This window comes from Plectropomus leopardus, chromosome 14 (assembly GCF_008729295.1).
Source record: "Plectropomus leopardus isolate mb chromosome 14, YSFRI_Pleo_2.0, whole genome shotgun sequence".
In the NCBI taxonomy this organism is placed as follows: domain Eukaryota; kingdom Metazoa; phylum Chordata; class Actinopteri; order Perciformes; family Serranidae; genus Plectropomus; species Plectropomus leopardus.
Window position 1 is genome coordinate 24,992,664 of NC_056476.1, and position 20,375 is coordinate 25,013,038.

A 20,375-nucleotide genomic window follows, 5' to 3' on the forward strand; every position below is an offset into this window, starting at 1 on the left:
AGAATTGATTTTAAGATTTTTCTGTTTTACTGTCATCAGGCTCCAGCCTATAATCATGATCTACTATCTGCCTCCAAGCCTCATCGCTGGTTGAGGTCATCCAGCAAGGCCCCATTAATGTTCCAAAATTTCCACTTGTAAGAAAAGGGAGCAGACCTTTGCTATGTGGGACCCTCAGCTGTGGAATTCCCTTCTTGAGGTAGAAAAACTCAGAGACCTCTCAAAACTAACTTTTATTATTTGGCATTTTCTTAACTGATAGTATTTACTGTAACTATTTTATCCAGTATTATATCTTATAAATGTTTATTTATTTTTTACCGTGACTCACTTTGCAACTCTGTTTTGAATGATAATAATAATGAATAATAATAATAATAAATAATAATAATAATAATAATAATAATAATAATAATTATTATTATTATTATTATTGTTATTATCATTATTATTGAAATGAAATGTTTAATTGCAACCATTAACAATAGTTAAAAAAGAAAAGAGTTTTAGTTGAAGCTTGGGTAACTGTGATACAACACACCATAAAGTGTCTCAAATTGGCTGTGGACTGAAAATATGTCTGCAGAGCCACTTATTTTAGTGACCTCCTAAACTGTAGAGCTGTATAATGGCATGTGTGAAAGCCATTTTTTGATGTAACTACTTGATCTCTGTCTTTTATATAGTAATGCATGTGATTCAATCCAAAGGGAACCCTTAAATGATCTCCCCCAAAAGGCAGACTACCGTGTTTTTGGAAAAAACAGTATTTACGAAAGCCTCTCCCTTTTACTCCTTCTGTAATCATTTTTGCACAGTCCCTCAGTGTTAAGTATAAAGGGTTAGACAGGCGTCTTGGCATGAGAGCCAGAACAAACTTCCCTATGACAGAAAAAGTTTCCTAATAAAGAATAATAATGCAAAAGTCCCGATCTCTGCCCTGAAGAGGGCACACGGACAAAGATTACTGACCCTCCTTCTGAGCATAACAAGATCAAGGGAAAGAGTGACAAAGATGATGTCATCATCCCTAATCCAAAGAGGGATATTTGAAAGATCAAGAGTTGAAGTTCATTTACCCTCTTTACATTCAATACTACAGAAAAAAAGAAAAGCATTTAATTTAGAGTGACTATTTAGTACGCTTCATTCTATGGATTTTATAGATTTCATTTACAAGTTACAAACACCATATCGTCCTCTGAACCCAAGAGACTTTACTTATCTCCTGAAGTTCCTTACTAGTTTTCAAACCTCAAATGGTGAATCAAAATATTTTTCAAAGATATTTTAATGTCATCAGAGCACACTGACAAGGTTACCTGTGGCAAACTGTCCTCAGAATCTAACAGAATGATTGGGGTTAGATCGAGAATGGCCAAAGTGTGTTATTTGTGCTCTGCACCACCAGAGAAATCAATGCAGCTGCAGGGCTGAGGCCAGAGAAGCCCATTGTGGGATTTAGGTAGAGTCCAATCAATCTCTTTCTGCCTCTATCTCTCCCTCTCTGCTCGCCGCTCTGTCTTTCCTTACCTGTGTGTCTGCAGGAGTTCACCAGAGACTGCAGAATCTCTAAACTGCTACAACCTTGCTCTTCTGAAGTTTCTTCTGCACCTTCAGATTTGGGCTAAAACTTTACACTAATACCGCATTTGTCTTGTCAGAGCTAATACTGATTTACTCCTGTTCGCATCAGTGCTTGTCAAAGAATAATGTACTGATTAGAAAACAGCATATTGCTTTTGTTCCCATTTAAGCAGTTTATTTCCTCATATTAAAACAGACAAAATGAAATCATATGTTATGCGTTGTATTTTTCACACGAGAAATGTAAAGTAGGCAGTGAATAGTGAGTAGTTTTGGCAGCAGGAGGAGGGGTCTCAGTTTCAGGGTTTTAAAGGCAGACAGAAGAGTGATGATCAGTGTCTGTACTGTACCTGATAGGCTCCTGGTCCTCCTTGTTCTCTTTACTGTGGATGATCTTTATCCCACTTTTCCTGGCCCGCGGACACCCTGAGAGACTGCAGATAAATGACAGAGTTACAAAGTGGAAGCATACAGTGTGTGGGTGCGTGTGTGAGACAGAGAGAGAAGGGGAGGAAAGTAGAAGCAGAGTAAAGTTGACTTAAGGTCCATTTATGATATATGCAGGACAGAGAAGAGAAAGAGTACTGTGAAAAGAGAGGAAATGGCTCCTGCATGCAGAATGTGTGCTGTACCTTCTGTGTGAGGCGTAGTTGCCAGTGATATGTCCCGAACCATCGCACCCTGGTGTCGGGCACCTGGGGCAGAAAACACAAAAAGGGCTCAGGGTCTACAGTAAAAGCGCAGCATCTTGAGGATAATATACCCCATATTGTGAGCATCATTTATAGCATCTACGGTTGTTGTTATCATGTCTATTGTCTATTAAATATGACAACAGAGACCAAAACATTCGCCTCACTATGTTCATAGTTAGAGTGTAAAATACACTACGACAAACTGTAGGGGTCTTGTGTTATGTGTGGTGGGCTGGAACAACAACAACACCATATAATTAAACATCCTATATTTTGTGGGGGGAAAAAAAGGTGAAATCATAAAAATAAAACAATAAAAAATGTGATGGCCTTTTCAAAAATTACCTTCCAAATAAAAGTGAACATACATTGTCCACAGATGGTATGTAGCCCAAGCACTATTATTTTTATTCATCTGGTTGAAGTCTATTTAAAAATATTTTTTCTTTGGATGAATCAAAACTATCCAGTATGGACTTTTATATAATTAGACTTTTTGAATATAAAGAAGAGACACTGGAGGTTACATTATGTGTCAATTCAGCAATATACATATATATTTATATTTGCACAACTGTGACAGGTGATTCAAGTATAATCCATGCTAGGACCTATGACACCAAAAAACAACCCCACAGGTAATTTGTACAATCATCGTATCTACAACCCAGATTCATATGTATTAGTTAGGCAGCAGCCTCTAGTGGCCATTGTAATTATCATGGGAGCAAACGAGGAGGTCAAGTGACATAGAATAAAAAAGTAAGAGGCTGGGTTGAATTGATGGGTCAAAAAAAAGACCAACAATACAGGACTCTGACCCAGGAGCCGCTGTTTGTGTCCCGTCTGAATGCAAAAATCAACATTGTGTCAAAGTGGTTTAACTTGGGACACATACATACGTTATGTAAACGTACTTCTTTAATAAACTTCCTCTAAACCAAGCCATGCACTTTTGTGCAAAAACCAAACCAACTGAATTTTTTGCCTTAAACCTAATTAAGCAGTTCTGGTGCCAATGTGTTTAAAACAGTGACAGCTAATGGGTAAAAATGTAACTTTGGAAGATGACCTAGTTGGTTGTTTATGTATGAGGACGTGTTGATGCTAATTTAGGAAATGTTCCTATAGATTGTATTAGAATGTAGAAAGAAACGCCCTATGTAGTCGTATCAGTTGGAGGACTTTTTGAATATACAGTACATTTGCTGCCTGTTTATTGTCAGTTTCTTCAAGAAATTAAACTAACTTGACGGAACAAAAAAATATAAATTCATTAGTTTAAATTTTAACCCCTCAAAAATGAGAATTTAAGGCTAAATTGTGGTGTCTGAGAGCCCTGTGTCTCACTGTATTTAACACACTGGTTTTCAATAATGCATAATGTAGAAGCCACGTTTTTAAAATATTTTTCTTCATGAAAAGACCAAAACTGTCTGTTAGTCCATTCTACCTTCCCTGACCTGTCTTTGGCACTCCCGTGGGTCCCTACGTAAGGTCATGAATATACTATAAAGTTTCATTAAAAAGACTTAAGAGATTCCCGAAACAGCTGGGCACTAAAGTTTTTAGCAAACATATTCAATCTAAAGGAAATGATTTTGTTAAGGGACTATTTTCAGCAGGATATTGATTTACATATAGTGTGCTAGTGAGTATTCGGGGATGGTGTGTGTTGGATTTAGTCAAAATAAATGGTAGTGTGTGTGGTCATGATAGTGAAGGAGAATGTTAATAGTTTTTGGACAAGAGTGCAGCTCAATGGTACAGAGGACAGATTTTTATACTGTATATGCTACTAAGAATACTTGTTAAAGGATCAATAAACGGTTGGTCTGTTGACAAAATAAACATATAAAAAAATCACCAGACTTAAAATAGCCATCCCTATAAAGCAGTGAAATAAAGCTCCATGACTCCATATATAAGCAGCCCATCGTCTCTATCCTTACTGTGCTTTTCATTACCGCTTTTGGCAGTTATGCGCACTAACACTAATAAGGTTGACCTTGGCAGAATGAGCAAGACATACAAATCATACATATATGAGTGAATCATCTCACGCCTTACTTGAGCTCTTGCGCGTTGTTGGCCAGCATACTTCGAATGCTTTTATCAGCTAAAGGACAACCTGAGAGACTGAAAAATACACCAGTGGAACATTAGTTACACCAGAATGACGAGTCACCCCCCCCAAAACCACTGAAACACAAGATCATCTCTCAGACTGCACTCGTCTATACACTCAGACATGTACAAACACATGCATACATAAAACACCAACCAGGAAAATGCAAAAAAGCCATGATGCAAGTGCAGGGAGTTGATTTAAGTTAACCCTCTGAGTATTTGTGTGCATATGTCAAAGGGAGGTCTTGTTTTGGTGCATGCAAATTCAAATTAGCAGATGGTGTTGTGTCCAAAAACAAGTTGGATTTGTGAGCTTTTTCATGTAGGTGCAGCCATGTGCAGCCTCCGGACTGATAACATTCAGTCCTCACAGACTCACCTCACACTGCAACACTCAACAATTCTGCGTAAGTCTCACTGTGAATGGTAAATGCTTAGTCTGCATTGCACTGTGGGAAGGGCCTGGAGGACTGAATAACATCAGCTTAGAAGGCTTTACACCAGGCCCATTGAGAAATAATTTTATCCCTGGGTTCAGCTTAAAAATTAGCATGTATCCAATCTTTAATTAAATTAGTCTTTCTGTATTTCATGATACCCTTGTTTCAGGATGTCAAGTTGCCAATAGTCAAAGGGCTAACAAATAAGAGAGAAAGAGAGAGACATTCTGCCTACAGGTGTTTGACAGCATAGTCGAGGTAAGCTGAAAACAATAAAGAGAAATAGACTAAGAATCCACCAGGAGAAAAGGAAGTCACACCTTCGATGTGAGGCGAAATTGCTCGTCAAGTGACCACTTCCATCACACCCCGGTGTGGGACATCTGCCACCGGAAAAATAGACAGATTTATAAGCCCAAAGGGAAGGAGAAGAAAATGTGAAAATTACAGAAAAAAAGGGGTTGTTCTGATTTTTTTTTCCATTGTTGGTTTTCATTGTTTCCAGTTTAGCTTCACTGTCTCTTAAAAATATTGTGCTTCTGAGATACAGCTACACTTGATGTGGCATGATACTGACAACTAGTGTTGTGTCTTATAAAGATAAAGCATCAAAAGAGGCATTGGTGGAAGCTAGCGGCTCTGAGATCAGTGTGGACAAATGGATAAAGCTGTTAAATAAAAGTCATATAGCAGAGCCAGCAGCACGGGATGGGGAAGGGAGAGAGAAAGGGTGGTGGTTGTCTGAGGTCAACTGGAGTAAAGAGAAGGACAAAAACAAAAGAAAGCAATAAGGTGAAGGGGGAAAGCAGAGCGTGGGTGGGGAGAAGCCAGTGGGGTCAGGTTGATAGGAGGAACACTGGGGCGCTGGTGAGAGTAGGAGGGCTCTTACGTTATCAGGTCCTTCTTACTCTCCTTGCACTGGATATACTTGGGCTTGGGGCTCGGCATGTTCACATCTGTGGTGAAGGAGCGGTCCTCCAGCAGGTCATGGAAGGGGTCCAGGTCGTCCGGCTGAATTGAGGGAGAACAGAGGGAAGAGAGAGAAAGAAGAGACAAAGGGAAGGAGGAAGACAGGGAGAGAAGGGAGAAGAGAGAATGATAAGGAGGTTTACTTCTTTCTTTTTCCCTCTATTGTTATACATTTGCTCATACACATACAATGCATACACTTGACAATCTGAAAGTTAGAATGCATTTCATTAGGGATGGGCGATATGGAAACAATCAAATATCAGAATATTTTTGACCAAATACCTCAATATCGATATTGTAATGATACTGTAGAGTTGACTATTCATGCTTTAACAAAATACTTCCACAAATAGAATTTCATAACCATCAGTAAAGTAAAACCAGTGTGTAGGATTTTGGGGCATCATTGGCAGAAACGGTTATAACATGCATAACTATGTTGTTATTAGTTTGTAATCATCAGGAATAATAGTAATTGTTGGGTTTTTGTTACCTCAGAAGAGATAGATAATGATAATGATAATGTGATAATGATCACATTCTCTTCCACGTATAGTCTGCAATGATATTTTTACAGTCGCTCAGAACAGACAAACCAAACAGAAGCTCTAGACAAGGCTGTCTGTGTATTTTAGTGCAGGCAACCAAGGGTAGCAGTCCCTCCATGATGACGGCGTCAGGAAAACAAAGATTAAATGTGAAAATGCTTTATTCAGTGTTTTAATAGATCATGCTTAGGCATGGTCAATTTGTTTTGGAGAGGAAGAGACACCTGTGGATAATTCAGCTCTGGCTAAACACATGACTTTAATGAGGGCCATTCACTTTTTGTGTTTTGCGTTGGCCACTGTAGCTCTCCTACATGAAATCTGCAATCTCACTGCTAGATGCCACAAAATCCTACACACTGCACCTTTAAAACCAGAAAAAGACAACACTTACAATATAATTATTATTCGAAATCTAAGATGATACCCAGTCTCATATCAAGATACAACACTGACATATTGCTCGGCTCTACATTTAATTAAGCGGCACATGATGAAACTCACATCTTAGAGTTTCTAATAAACAGCCTTTTTCCTTCTCCCTCCTAACCACTTTTTCTCTTTTTCTTCAGACACACATACACGCACACCACACGCACACCTGTCAGACCATAGAGCCTTGACAATTTGAATGCTAATGGTTGAGCCTGTGTGACTATTGAGCCTCACCTGTCAGTCTAACAGAGCTCGAAAATAGAATCCCTGGGAGGAAATAATGACTCAGTGCCAAATGAACAGTGTGTGTGTGCGTGTGTGTGTGCGCTTATTCGTCTGTTAGTACATGTTCATGGAGCATTTCTGTGTGAGAGCAGAACATTCGGGGAGCTGGCTGGTTGTACACGCGTAATGCAGCAGTCGGTCACTAGATGGCACTGCGGTGCAGTGTCAGACCGCTGCTGGCTGTGTTATGTGGGGCTGTGCTTTGTCTGCAGTGCATGCAGCCAGGGCACGACGGCTGTTGATGCAAATCCCCTTTCCTTTCTTCCCTGCTCGCAGTGTTATGTACAGTAATGCCCATAAAGAGACAGGTCCAGATACAGCCCAAATTATCCGGCGCTCAAGCTGTCTCGGAGTGCGTGATGCTGGGTCAGCCAGCGAGCTTCTCCAATTAAAGGGAGCGCAGGCTGAGAGGCAGACAGGAAGGAGAGCGACACATGCATACGTACAGAGATGCTGAAAGTAGGCTAGGGATGGAGCTCGCATATACGCGCAGACACACTCCCAAAGAGACATGGGTACACACGCTCATATGAATATTCACATCTTGCACACACACCAACAGAGGCACATGTACTGCACATGCATGCGCCTGTGTGCACACACACACACCGACAGGCGCACCCAGCAGTGGTGCATTGATTTCCAGCAGTTCTTTGATGAGATGAGCTATTCCGATTCCCTCCCAAGGTGCTACTTTGCATAATTCATTTTGGAGAAGAGCGAAATGTAAAAACAGAAAGCCAGCATGCGGGGAGCATGATACAAACAGAGCAGATACCTCTGTGCATGGCAATGCTGACATCAATTAACATGCAGATTCATTAGGTTTCCCTCAAAAATCCCTAATATGACTTTCTAATGATTCCAAACAGTGAGTAAGACGGGGGAGGTAAGAAACCTAGAAGACAATCAGGCGGCAATGCAAATGTTTGACTTGGAGACACTGTGTTGAATCAATGGCTCGGAGGGAAATGATTTGGGCTGGGACACATTGAACAGACAGTATAAGTAACGCATGCCAACTGTACTGTCTATCAGCTTCCAAAACCACAAAATATCATATACTACTGCTTTGCAATTATCATCAGCATCACATCCCTTGGCTTTATTCTTGTCTTCATTGTGCGTCATCGTTTCAGTCACGATCCTGGTATCGTCATGAACATCTTAAAGGAAATGGAATATGTGATGGACCAGGCAGAGAGGACAGTAGCCTTATGTAACCCAATTGCTGGGAAAAAAAATGTTGGTATTGTTCATTTTTGCAAACCACGGATACATTAAATTTGCATGTTATTATGTAGCAGATACATGGAAACTTACATATCGACAAAGCTGTAATTAACGCATGGTTATGTTTAGGTACAAGAAACTCTTGGTTATGGATAGTAAAATCTCATAGCTCTCATGGCTTGAAATATCAGCATAAGGGAGCACAATCCTGGAAGCAGTGATGTCTCAGGGAAAAAAAAATACATTTTTTGTGACACGATCCTTGCTGGAGAAACAGTGATGGGTCTCAACAAAACACACATTTGGTGCCTAAAAAACGATGGAAACACAGCAATTGGTTGCTAAAAAACACCCACATTTAGGGGCAAATAAGCTACAGGACAACAGCCTTGGTTTGCTAAAAACCACCCATGTCCAGGGGCTTAAATACTGCTGAAAAACACTTCTAGGCCACTAAAAACACCCACATTTGGGGACTAATAGGACTGCTTGAAAAAACACTCACAGGTCATCTTTGTGCCTAAAGAGCAGATGGAAACAACACAATGGGTTGCTAAAAAATACCCACATCTGGGCAGTAATAAGCTGCTGGAAAACACCCATAGGTCACTAAAAAACACCCACCTTTAGGGCCTAAAAAGCCAATGGAAACACAGCAGCAGATTGCTGAAAACACACCCACATCTGGGGAGTAATAAGCTGCTGGAAAACACCCATAGGTCACTAAAAACCCACATCTGGGGACTAATAGGCTGGTGGAAGAACACAGATCACTAAAAAACATCCACCATTGGTGCCAAAAAGCACATGGACAAGCAATGGATTTCTAAAAAAAATATTTGGTGGCTCATAAATGCTAAAAAAAAATCCCATGTGACTAAAAGGCACCCATGTTTGGGCCTAAGAAGTCACTGGAAAACAGATATGATTTGCTGAAGAAAACCCAGATTTGTCAGTTTCGAACAGTGGTCAGCAGGTTGTCAGGCATCATGTGACACGCCATCAACCATTCCCTTCACCTCCAGATGACAACATGAGGTCATATATGATGTCCCTTTAAAGACATTGATAGGATAAGCATAAGCTGTGGTTTGCAGAAACGTACAATTTCCTTCTGACAATTTGGTTGCCTAAATGGATTAAATGAAATATTCATATGAATAAGAATAATGACAAAATGTGCTTCACAAAGCACCTTTAAAAAAATCTACATTTTTAAGGTGACAGACTATTATTTAAAGATACATATTGATTAAGTTTAGGCAACAATCTACCCTCCATCCTGAGAAAATGATACATAACATATTACATATCTGGCCACAACCAGAAATTAGTGGTCAAGTGAATTTTCAACATTTGTCCTTGTAATTTTCTCCTTTACCTCTTTCTCGTCCTCGTCTATGTGTTTGATCTTGGTGTAGTCTACAGGCAGGTCCCAGCAGTCGGCGGCGTCCCCAATGCCGTAACAGCGGGAGCCCAGCAGGGCAGCTTGCCTCTGGGGGGACATGGGCTCTAGAGGGGTGAGCACCGAGTCCCCTCCGCCGCCGCTGCACAGACGCTTGCTCATACTCAGGTCCAACGTACCGTTCTCATCAACATCTAGACCCGGGCTCTGGAAAGTGGATGTGGTTTTTGGTGCATGCATATGTGTGTGTGTGTGTGTGTGTGTGTGTGTGTGTGTTGGGTAAAGTCAGTTCAGTGTATGTGGAAGAGATGGGTGTGTGCGTGTTGAGTGTTTTCAGTAAGATGATTATGAGGAAGGGTAAAAGGATGCACAGAACATAAGGAGGCAGGGATGGAGAGAAGGGGATAAAAGAGAGTGAGAGTTTCTGAATTAAATAGCAGTCAAACATATCCATATTCTGGGATCAGAGCTGGGCAAAACAGTAGCTAAGTACACGGTGAATACTAAAGAAGTACATGAAAAGTGCTTGAATTTTCAGCTCCTCCAGTGATATGCTCACTTTTGAAGTTTTTCAGATTTCTGGAAAGATAGATCAAGAACAGCTGCAGTTCAAATACCTGAAACAATACTCTGATTTATTAGTATTTTTTGCCCAAGTCTGTCTCGGATGAAACATTAGACACTTGCGGTGTACAGTAGCAACATAGTGTGACGCTCGTAAGAGGGTCAAAAGAAGAAGAGGTCATCAGTGCTCAAGGACGAGTGCATCCCTCTGTGAACCCCTCCTTTTTCTCTTTCTCTCTCTTTCCTTCCATCCCGCTCTGGTCTCTGCTGTGTTCTGTGCAGTCAGGAGGGTGTGTGTGCATGACTTTGTGTTGTGTGTGTGTGTGTGTGTGTGAGAGCCTAATGTGAGTGGACATCACAGGGGGGCAGGCCAGGGCCAGGGCTGAGGGTTAGGGGTGCGGTTGAGAGCAGTGATGAGCAGCAGTGGCTGGAACTAGACTGCTGCAATCCCAAAAATAGAGGCAGAACTATACTGTGTTCTGGGACAAAGTGGGCCACATCCAACAAGACTGACTGCTCACTAAAGCATCCACTTTGCCTCCTGAGTTTTTCTTTGTATCTATACATCTACACAAGCATGCATTTTATTTAATCTGCACCACACTTTTGTTTTCGCTCCCATTTTTCACAGGTTTTTAAGTTTAAAATGTAAGACCTTTTTATACACTCAATCGATATATCTCTTTCAAATTTTGGTTGTAAATTTGTTAAAATCTGTCTCTTTTTCCAAGGTAATCCATCCTCTTGACAGTTGAACATTAAAACGATGCTGATGAAAAAGTATCATTGTAACACAGGTGTGCCTTGAATTGGTCACAGTAAAAGGCCTCTTAAATGTGAGATGGAGTGTTACATTGTCACACTGACTGCAGGAACGTCCACCAGAGCTTTTGCCCATGAACTGAATATTTTTCTTAATACCATAAACCTTTTTTTAATGAATTTGGCGGTACATCCAACCAGCAGCAGATCACGTGAAACCTCACCAGCTCAGGATGTCCACATCTGGTGTCTGCACCTGTAAGGGCTCATTTATGCTCAACATAACGACGTAGCCTTTTGTCCATAATCTGTTTTCATTTTGTCTGTATTTGTTTACTGAGAGCTTACAGATGAAACAGAGCAGAATGACCGGAGATCGTGGGGGCAGTATAGCGTAATTCAAGCGAGATACAACGGTGGGAGATGACTAAGAAATTTCAATAATGGTGGAATGGAACAAAACTGTTATCTATAATAACATATAGTAATATTTAGTGAAAAGAATTCTCTGTACATATGTCAGGATGTATATAATGGCCACACAGACCTCTGCTGTCTCCATTTGCTGCCTCCATTGAAAAGTACAATATTACCTCCTCCAGCAGCAAACAGCAGACAAAGACCCTGATGAAGTCCTGTGAGTCACAAAACACTGGTCAGTTTAAACTATACTGCCATGTAAATAAAGGTGCTTTAACTTTTGCACAAACTCTAAAGTGTGCCTTGAATTGTTTTTGAAGGAGACTTGCATTTTATAGTTTTTGATTGAGATTGTACTTCACTCAAGCAAAAAGCCCTTCAGAAGATTTAATATTTACCTCCTCCACCTTCGCCCCATTTGTCATTGTGTTAATCTTTTGATTCTGTCCTATAGTCAATTTCATTGGCAGTATCTATGCCAACATAAAAGATGCATGGCAGTATGAGGGTGATTACTATGTTTAAAATGGACAGATCTATTTTTGAATGTAAAGGGAGCATAAATACGTCACAAGATCGTCTGAGAGCAGCCACCCGAACAGCTGATGCAACAAAAAGCTTGCACAAACTGTCAAAACCATCTCTGGAAGGCTCATCTGCATGCTCGTCGTCATCCTCACCCGGGTTGTGACCTGACACTCGTTAGTCAGCAGTTAACTGAGATGTGCAGCTGTGAGGCTGGTTGGATGTACTGCCAAATTCAGGGAAACGACACTGGAGATGTCTTATAGCAATAAATTCAATTCACAGGCAATAGCTCTAGTGGACCTTCCTGCAGTCAGCATGCCAATGACACTCCATCATAACATCTGTGGCACTGTGCTGTGATCAAAGTGCAAAAGTGGCCTTTTACTGTGACATCCCAGGGCACACCTGTGTAGTAATGATGCTGTTTCATCAGCATCTTGATCTGTAACACCTGTCAGGTGGATGAATTATCTTGGAAAAGGAGAAGTTGTCACTAATTGGGGTCGACGGATATTGTTTTTCAGGGATGTTACCGATACAGATTATGAGTTAATGAGAGCGATAACTGATATTTGACACTGGTATGCATTTACAGTAAAATTAAAAATCTTTCTGTTAATACTTAGAGTATAACAAACTCCAGCACAAAACTTTGTTTAAATGCCTTTGGCAAATGTTTGATCAAAACTGAAATGTTCAACATCATATCCAGCAAGTTCCCAGCAACTCTTTTTATATATGAACCAAGTGAAAATTTAAATTAAAAATAAATAAATAAAAATAGTTCCCTGAGGTTTTGCAAAGTTAAAGTTCGTCCCATACTGACACTTTCTTTGCACTTTTTGATCAACTGATTTTTTAATGATCAATAAAGTAAAAAGCTGATACAGATAAATGGCAAAAGGCCAAATATCAGCCAGGCAGATAATCTCACTAATATGAATTTTAACTAATCGGTGACTAATATTTACATCTAACACATCTATAAAGTGCTTTTTTTAACATTAAAAAAACCCCCTTGAACTTAAACCTGTGAAAAATAGGAGCAAAAACAAAAGTGTTGCTTAAATTTTTGTTCAGTATACATCTGGCACATACTGTATCAACCAAAAAGAATGCCACACCCATGATGCTGATGTTTTGGTAGGCATGTGTTTGTGTCCTTGCTTTCATTAACATTCCTCTCTCTGACTCCCTTTTCTCCTCCCCCCTCTCCTCCTCATCCTCCTTTCACGAGTAGGAAAGCCTGCGCTAATGCTGATTCCAGCCGACAGTGTCCCTAGGGGTGGATTCTCCTGGTGTCTGAAGCCGAAACCTCTGTGACGCACATTGACTCAAACGCACGAGGTGATAAGATTTGGGACTGAGCATAGAATGAATGCAGCAAGAACTGAACCAAAGACTTAAAAATAGTCAAAAAAATAAAGGGCTGAAAAAAAATATTACTGCTGGGTCATTAGTCTCGGTATGAATAATAAAAGGCACTATAAAAAAATTTGGGTATCAGGAAAGACAAACTCAAAGATGATGGGGTGTTAAATACAAAGGCTGTTCATTATGAGCCGGAGCAGCCACAGCACAAGCTGAGCTTTCACAATAGCACCTGTCTACACAACTGTCAGCTGACGTTACTCCATGATGTGGGTGTCGGCTTCTATCAAGCACACTCTCACTGTTAAAACTGGAGTAAAAGTTCAACTGCAGGTTCGCTAGGAGCTCGAAAGAGACAGAGAAGGAAGCAGATGACGAGTAAGAACAATAGAAAAAGTCTGTGTAAAATAAAGGTCAACATGCGTAGGAGTTGATCTTGTGGTGTGTTGCCACGTCTTGTCCCTGTGAATATGCTCAGCCCCGCTCCTTATCAGCCATTGTACTGTATATCACCGTCCAATTAACGTGACCCACCCCTTCATATCCAATTAACGCGGATGGTGTGTGAAGATGCATCCCACCTCCTTGATTAGAGACCACCCCTTCTCACTCTGGCCCTCCAGTTACCCCTGACCTCTGTTGCCATGGAGATGCTGGGAGAAGGAGGTCTGGAGCGCAAGAGGTCACTTGCTTATTCTCGCCGCATTACTTCTGCCCACCTATTCCAGATCTTAAAATAAAACCAGCATCATGTTCTGTCCTCCTCTCTGGCCTTTTCTTTTGCTTTGTTGGCTCTTTCTTTCATTGTGCTCAACATCTTCTCTATTTGTCAAAAACGGAACTGTTTTCCCAACTTAAAGGGACAGTTCGTCTTACTTGTAGTGCTATTTATCAGTCTAGATTGTTTTGAGTGTTGGAGATATCTGTGGTAGAGATGTTGGCCTTGACTCCAATATAATGGACCGAGATGGCACTCAGCCTGTGCTGCTCAAAGCACCAAAAAAAAAAAAAAAAAAAAAAAGAAAAAAATTGAAAAACTCAACAGCAATGTCTCTTTCCAAAAACAATGACCTGGTTACTCGAGGCAATCCAGAGTCCTTGTGAGCAGTTTCATGTAGGGACTATTTTCTTTCTACCAAGGTACACCCTCTGACAGTATCAGACCACAGGAGGAAGAGTGCATCTACTCATGGCCGATATCTCCAACACTCGGTAACTCACACCAAAACAATCTAGATCAATAAAACAGCACAACAGGCAAGAGAAGAATGTATTGTATTGTATTATGTAATTGTCCCTTTAACAAACATTCATGCCTGTTTATGTCTTTGAGGGATGATACTATGTCGACGGTGATATTATGTTATTGGACAAAATGTGCATTACATTTGTCAGTCTGCTATTAAAATCTTACCTTTTACAAATCAATGTTATCCTTTGAATGGCATTAAATTGAAATCACTGGAATAGGAATTGGATTATTTGAAATCCAAGCAGCAATATATTGTGGCCACCATGGCGAATAAAATCTGCTTAATTTTCATTATATTGATCCTTTATCGTAATATGAATGAAAGTTGTTTTTTTTTACTTTTATAACAACACATTACTATTTTGTTAAATCACAAAATGTTCTTATCAATACACACATAAAGTTAAAAGAAACTTTTCTTGTAATAACTTGATAAATTGGCATGTTTGACATGTTACAACAGGAAAAAGATCGAGACAGTGTGTGCAGCCTGTACCTGCTTTACAAGAAAAGTTTCTTATAAAAGTGGAATAATTTGGTGTTGAGTCATTTCAAGAAAATGTGTTTTAACGACATATTATAAAGTATGTCATTAAAATATATAAAATACATAAATTACATAAATACCTATATGAGAAAAGGATCATGTAAAAACCTTTCATATTATATTGTAATGAGGAATAATACTGTGTGTCTTACAGCAATGTGCCTTTATACACTATGTATGTCAGACACTGTGTGTTAAAGAGGGCGATGAAGCTGAATTAAGTGGTGCACTGCAGTTGTTTATTATTAATACTAGATTGTTAAATTTGTCATGTATGTGAAACAGAATTCTCCGTGTGATGCAGACAAATTTGTGTAAAATGTGTCAGTGGAACCCAACCCAATAATAATTTGACAAAAATAAAGGCAGAGCAAAGCATAGACATGACGCTGGTTGCGATTAATCAGCTATCTCAAACAGGTTTGGGGGCTCTGGAATTTGGAAGGGTACATGTACCTGCATGGAAGCTAAAAGTAGAGGATGGCTTTGAAAATGTTGAAAATGTACTAATCACGACTTGCTTTAAAATTACAAATTTATGCAAAAAAAACAGGTATTGTCCTTTAAAGACATGTTTCCGTAACTAAATAGAGCTGCTTGACTCACACACGCCATTCAGCTCTGAACCTGAGATTTGATATTTTAGTTACGACTACTGAGACTAGAAAGAAGAAAAATACTGCTCTGCTATTCAACTTCAGATTTTCTTCCAGGTTGTTCTATAATCTTTGCTGATTTCTTGTAAAATCCCGCTGAGTCTTACCTCATCGGGCCTTGATCAGTTATTCAAATGAAACAATCTCAGAGGTTTAGAGGAGAAAATTACACTTTGCCTGAATAAATTCAACGAGCAGACTGAGAGAAATAGAAACAGGCGGATAGACGGGCTGAAAAAAAAAAAACAAGGAGGCGAGAATAGATGTGTGTGTGAAGTTTCATTCAGACGTAGAAAGGAACAGTGTGTGCCACGAGGTGAGGTGTTGAGATGAAAGAGGAAGAAGAAGGAGAAGAAAAAAAAAAAGAACTCCTCTGAAGTCTCCCGTCTTCCCATCCTGCCCTGAGAGCATCCTGCTCGTCTGGCCCCGAAGCAGAAGGACAGACAATGAAATGAGGTAGGACCAGAGGAAGTCCTGACTGCTGCAGGCGTTTGTTCCCGCCAAGTTTATTCCGTTCCACTTTTCTTTGGAAGTACGTTGCTTTTGGCTTTTATCCTTCCCCTCTCTTTAACTCTGCCCTCCCTTCTCTTCCTCAGTACCTTTCTCTTCTCCTCTCCTCTCCTCTCCTCCCCTGTCCTCTCCTCTCCTCTCCTCTCCTCTCCTCCTGCATTGTGACATTTAGAAACCTCCCACCAAAAAAGGCTTTCTTCGCTCTCCTTTATTTTCAATTCTATCACCCTCGCTCTCATTCTCTGGCAGTCTCCGCTGTCAACATTAGCATTAAGCCAGCATTAGCCCTCCGCTGTGCGCTCTCTTTCTGGCCCCCATTTTCCAGCTCAGCATCCGGGTGCAGATAATACAGAAACACCGTCACCTTATCTCCTCAGAAATGACACACTGGGCTCACGCCGTGTCAAACGGCGCTTCGTCCTGCTCCTATCTGATCCCCAGACGGAAAATAAAAAACTGCCCTGCTGAGCCCTGAGTGTAAGACACAGCCCCGGATCTTTAATGGAATGTGCGTGTGTGTGCGTGTGTGTGTGTGTACGTGTGATGCGCGCAGCTCAGATCTCCCTATCTTTGTCAGTTCTCACTGCCAGCATTAGTATAATGAAGGACGCACAGAGATAATCTGTCAGTGGATTTTGTTGTGACTGCAGCAGGGGGCCTAAGTCTTACAAAGGTGAAGTGAGTACAGAGGCATGTGAGGCTGCGGTGTCAGATCAGGAGATGTACGTGACTTCAGTTCAAAAATCAGACTGCCCTGCTCAACCAAACCTAAACCTGGAATATACCTGCTGATATCGCTTTTGGAGTGTTTTTTGGCATTTAGGAGACAAAATGTAAAACATGAAATCAGGGTGTGTACAGGTATCAGACACTTAAAGGCGAACGTGACCTAAATTAAGAATTTGAATATGTTATTTCTGTGGCCTAGGAAAGTTCAATCTGTTCAAATGCTGGGCTTCTTCCAAAAAATGTATTACCCATTACTACTTACTCTTTTTTAAAGTAAATTTAGTACTTTAATTATTACTCCCTAGCAACAGTAACTCATTACACTACTCATATTACTTTTTCGTTACACCCTACAAAATGTGTAACTGCATCTTTTTCCTCAAAGTTCAGACTTCGAATAGGCGTCTCATTGTTATCTCTTTCTGGGATAAGTTTAACATTATGACTAAAATTGTTTTTAGCCATTCATTACACAACTTGTTAATGGAAAAAGTCATGCGATTACTGTTACACTCTACTAGTAATGTGCTGCTGTCCAACACAGCCTATGACTATGATGCTTGTGAGTTTTATTCTTTTTCTTTTCATTTGGGAGAGAGTATAGCAATAACACATATAGCAAAAACATATGAATTTTACAAATCAGTGTAGTTTCCATTTAAATATAATGTTTCTTAAGACCTTTTCAACATGATTTTTAACCAAATTTAAGACTGACTTTTGGACAAATCATCTTAGTCTTATTAAAGCATAGCAGGGAAGTATAAATATAAGGAGTGTATATGCGGTCCCTTGCAGAGGAAGGTTTTTTTGTTGAAATATGTATATCAGAGTGAGTGCGGTTAATCTACATTTTGCCAGCAGGTAAGTGCATTTTTTAAGTATTAGGTTCAGTGGTAGGTTTAATCATTTGCTAAATCAGAAATGTGACTTTCACACAGCTAAACTTGACCAATTTTGACAAAAAAAGAAAATTAAAAGATGGATAAATTAAATTAGATACAATGTTTGCTGCAACTAAGAACTCACAAATTAAAATTTAAGACTTGTTAAAGCCATTATTAATGATCAAACTGAATTTAAGACATTTAAAGACGACTTTAAGGACCTGTAGACACCCTGGTAATGCTCCCTCCTCCTCCCTCCTACCTGCGAGCACAGGTCCTGGGGCTTCCCCCCCATGCCGTGGGGCATCTCCCGGCAGCGCGTGGACAGGTTGAGGATGGCCGTGGCGGCCATGTGGGCGGCCTCCATGTCGTGACTGTAGTCGAAGCTGCTCTTGCTGCAGGTGCTACTGGCGCTGCTGCCCCCGCCCCCTCTGCCTCCTCCTGCGCCCCCTCCTCCACCTCCACAGCTCAGGCTGCTGCTGCTACTGCTGGGAGCGTAGGTGCTGGTGGTGCTGCTGGCCGAGCTGGAGTTCTTGCAGTAACGTTTGGCTGTGGGCCGCGGTAAAGAAATTCAGAATGAGTAGAGGGCTTCATTATTTGGATAAATACCCACAAGTGATGAATTATTTAGCTTTAGGTGATTTATAAAGCAGGTATATTGTATTTCCATTCATAATGGTGAGTGAGTTAAGTTCAGGTGTCTTTACCAATCAGTATATCACCGAAAAAGTAGGTTTTGTATGTTTAAGTTCTACCCTGGCCCTGCAAACCTGCCAAATTCTGCAAACTTTGGGATTTCTGAAAGATATTGTGAACTTATTTCACAAAACTCTCTGCAAAAGTTTTACAGTCTTTGCATGAATAAAACAGAGCCTTGAAAAAAAAGGTCTATTAAATTTGGCATTTTAATAGAGAATCTTATCCAAATTGAAATGAATATGCCACATCAGAAGATTCAGAAAAATACTCTTGTGCCACTGAAATGTTTATGTTTGATACAGCTCAGAGGAATCTTTTCATAATCTCGTGACGAATTTACTAAATCTTGATCATCATTTGAAACACTAAATTCTCCGTGAGAGAAATGAAAAAGTTGACATGGGAATGTCTAGTGAAAATAAATGTGACCAATTTTATCTGGCTGTAATGTAGTACCATCATATCCTTTGGGGGAGGTGTCTCTTTGTCCGTGAACTTTGGGTGCGATGGCCCGTTTCCCGTACACTTGGTGGTTGTTGCTGCCGTCAAAGGCGCTGTAGTCGAAGCTGGTCTTGGAGTACTTCTCCAGCTCCTTGGCCAGGTTGGAGCGGGGCGTGCTGGTGGAAACATTGTTCTTGTAACCATACTGTGGATAGTCCAGTTGTTTGACAAAGCACATAGGCCTGGAAAATAAATGACGAGGGGGTGGAAGTTGGACCGAGGCACTCAACATTGCCCAGGGGAAGGAGAGGGAACTTGGGGTTTGGTTAAAAAATGGGCAGATGCAAGGGAGGGGCAGACTGTTATGGTAAAACTCCAGGATTAGAATATGGAGGATGATGCTGGTGGGTGATAAAGGTGGGGTGGTTCGGGGTGTGGGGTTTCCCTTTTATACACCATTACATGGATGTTTTCTTCCACTTGCTTTACAGAAAAATATCCCTGCTACAAGTGTTTTTTTTTTGTTTTTTTTTAATGTCTGGTCAATAAAAAACAGTCAAAATTGAATTTCCACATTTCTTTTATTACACTTGCATACTTGTGATGTGCTTTTATCATTTGATATGCATTTATATCCTCAATCTAGGACCGCGAAGAAATGAAATGTAAGACCGTGTGCTGTTGATGTTCCGTTTAGATATAAATATAAATTTTACAATCGCTTATGACTTTTCATCATAGCATTTTCATGACTATCAAAGAAACTCTCATTCAAAAAGCTCTGCCTTCGCCATGATAAATGAGGCCAATTTTGTTAGAATCTAATAAAACGATTTGCCTTCAATAGTGAGCGCAGAAATGAACATGCAGTCTCTTGGAAGTATTCTCAGGGGACAGAGGAACATAAACATAAAACAAAAAGGGGAGACTTAAAATCTCAACAGCTTCACAAAATCCAGGGGAACAAAAGAAAAAAACATTCCAACATGACTAAATAACAGTTCTCTACCTGGCACATATTAAACCATATTATAGCCAGTACATCTTCATACAACATACATCTTTGCATGCCCTTTCAGTGGCTGACCTATTTTACATCAAACATATATTGACTTGATTAGCACTAGAAGCTGGTTATACAACAGCATATATCTATTCTATGTGCTTTGCATTTCATTTTTTGGCTACCTCCAAGCAACCCAATTGCCAGAAAAAAATGCTGGCATTCTATGTTTTGCAAAACATGGATATGTAATGGATATGTTTAAACTTGAAACTC

At 40.2% G+C, this 20,375-nt stretch overlaps 1 protein-coding gene across 1 annotated transcript in view; it reads right to left on the bottom strand.

Moving 5' to 3' along the window:
* Positions 1-20,375, bottom strand: part of myt1lb (myelin transcription factor 1-like, b) — a 128,168-nt gene that overhangs the window by 7,660 nt on the left and 100,133 nt on the right. The window contains exons 10-16 of the mRNA XM_042500860.1: positions 19,112-19,338; positions 18,219-18,505; positions 9,707-9,937; positions 5,742-5,863; positions 4,353-4,421; positions 2,220-2,282; positions 1,938-2,021 (exon numbers count right to left, since the gene is read on the bottom strand). Of these exons, the coding sequence (XP_042356794.1) occupies positions 1,938-2,021; positions 2,220-2,282; positions 4,353-4,421; positions 5,742-5,863; positions 9,707-9,937; positions 18,219-18,505; positions 19,112-19,338 (1,083 nt within the window). The remainder of the gene's footprint in view (positions 1-1,937; positions 2,022-2,219; positions 2,283-4,352; positions 4,422-5,741; positions 5,864-9,706; positions 9,938-18,218; positions 18,506-19,111; positions 19,339-20,375) is intronic.